Source organism: Nansenia antarctica (assembly GCF_963989245.1).
Source record: "Nansenia antarctica genome assembly, chromosome: 13".
NCBI classification, from domain to species: Eukaryota; Metazoa; Chordata; class Actinopteri; order Argentiniformes; family Microstomatidae; genus Nansenia; species Nansenia antarctica.
Window position 1 is genome coordinate 30,197,420 of NC_137683.1, and position 1,657 is coordinate 30,199,076.

General features: G+C 58.2%; 1 protein-coding gene across 1 annotated transcript in view; it reads left to right on the plus strand.

Moving 5' to 3' along the window:
• Positions 1 to 457: 457 nt before the first annotated feature.
• Positions 458 to 1,657, plus strand: part of ntn5 (netrin 5) — a gene marked incomplete at both ends in the record, with an annotated part of 6,191 nt that continues 4,991 nt past the window's right edge. The window contains 2 exon segments of the mRNA XM_080544196.1: positions 458 to 694; positions 696 to 1,220. Coding sequence (XP_080400322.1) covers positions 458 to 694; positions 696 to 1,220 — 762 coding nt within the window.

Genomic DNA, 1,657 nt, shown 5'->3' on the forward strand with positions numbered 1-1,657 from the left:
CCAGCTTGTGATTTTAGGCCCAGCTGTTCCGCATGTTTTTTGGCATCCTGGAAAAGACCCGCTGGGTTAGTGAGTACTCCTCCTCCGCACTCATCCGCTCTTTATGGGCCTCGGACGTAATACGTTTTTTTTAAGGCCTGTCGCGGTAGAAAGTGGCTGGTCCAACACAACCAAGAGAGGCTCGGTAACAGAATCTGTGGATCAGCGGTTGAGAAGTGTCGAGCTGTTTTATACACATAACTTAATAGGAATGTTCTAGAATCTAGATGGTGTGTTTTCAATAAAGGCAACAGGCCGGTGTACCTTGAGGCGTCCTCTCTCTCTCTCTTTGGCTTGAAATACATATTCATATAAATCCATCAGTATTTTTTTCCGTTTTATGCTTTGACCCCCCCCCCCCCCCTCCCTATTGCTTTCCCTTCCAATATTTTCTTTCTTCCACCACAGGCTCGATGACATGATGTTTCCGCCCTTCTCCCCTTCCCCCTTCTCCTCCTCCTCCCTGACTTTCCTCCTCCTCCTCCTTCTCCACTTCCTCCCCGCCTCACTCCTCTCCCACTCCTCCCTCTCTCACTCCCCGCTGAGCTGGACCTCGCCGCACGACCCCTGCTACCACCTGGACGGCCGGCCGCGCCACTGCATGTCCGAGTTCATCAACGCCGCCTATGGCGTACCCGTCACCGCCTCCCGCTCCCTCCGAGGAGGACCCCCCCCCCCCGCCCCCCGATGACCCCCCCGCCAACGTCAGCTCCCTGACCGACCTCCACAACCCCCACAACCTCACTTGCTGGACGGCCCAGGGCGGAGGAGGAGGAGGAGCAGGAGGAGCAGGAGACTGGGTCCTCACCCTCCCCCTGGGCCGGCGCTTCGAGATCACCTACATCAGCCTGCAGTTCTGCCAGCGCGGGGAGCCGTCGGACGCCTCGGTCTCCATCTCCATCCACAAGTCCATGGACCACGGCCGCACCTGGAGGCCCATGCAGCACTACTCCAGCGACTGCCCGGGGACCTTCGGCCTCCCCGCCCAGACGGCGGCCCGGACCCGGCACCAGGAGACGGAGCCGCTGTGCTCGGACCCCCGGCCCCTGCAGAGGCACCGGGGGGGCATGGTGCTGGCCTTCTCCGCCCTGGACGGCCGGCCCTCGTCCCAAGACTTTGACTTCAGCCCCACGCTGCAGGACTGGGTGACGGCCACGGACATACGGGTGGTGTTCCACCAGGTAAGGTCTCTCAGGTCCTCTGGCCAGGCTCTGTTGGATGTCCCCCCCCCCAGTGCCTGATTAAAAACCAAAGGTGATGGAGCATTCCAAACCGTGGCTCTCCCAAACTTTGGAATGCTCTTCCCTTGGAACAACTCTTTGGTCTGTGGTTCCCAAACCTTTATGTGCTGTGAGTCAGGTCATATTACTCCCATCTTAGAGTCCCTACACTGGCTCCCCATCACATTTAGAATTAAATTCAAGGTTCTGGTCATCACTTACAGAGCCCTCCATGGTCAGGCACCTGCCTACATCTGTGATGTCCTTACAGCCCCAGTAGGTCTCTCAGGTCCTCTGACCAGGGTGTGTTGGTTGTCCCCCGTGCCAGATTGAAGACCAAGGGTGATCGAGCATTCCAAACTGTGGCTCTCCCGAACTTTGGAATGCTCTTCCCTTGG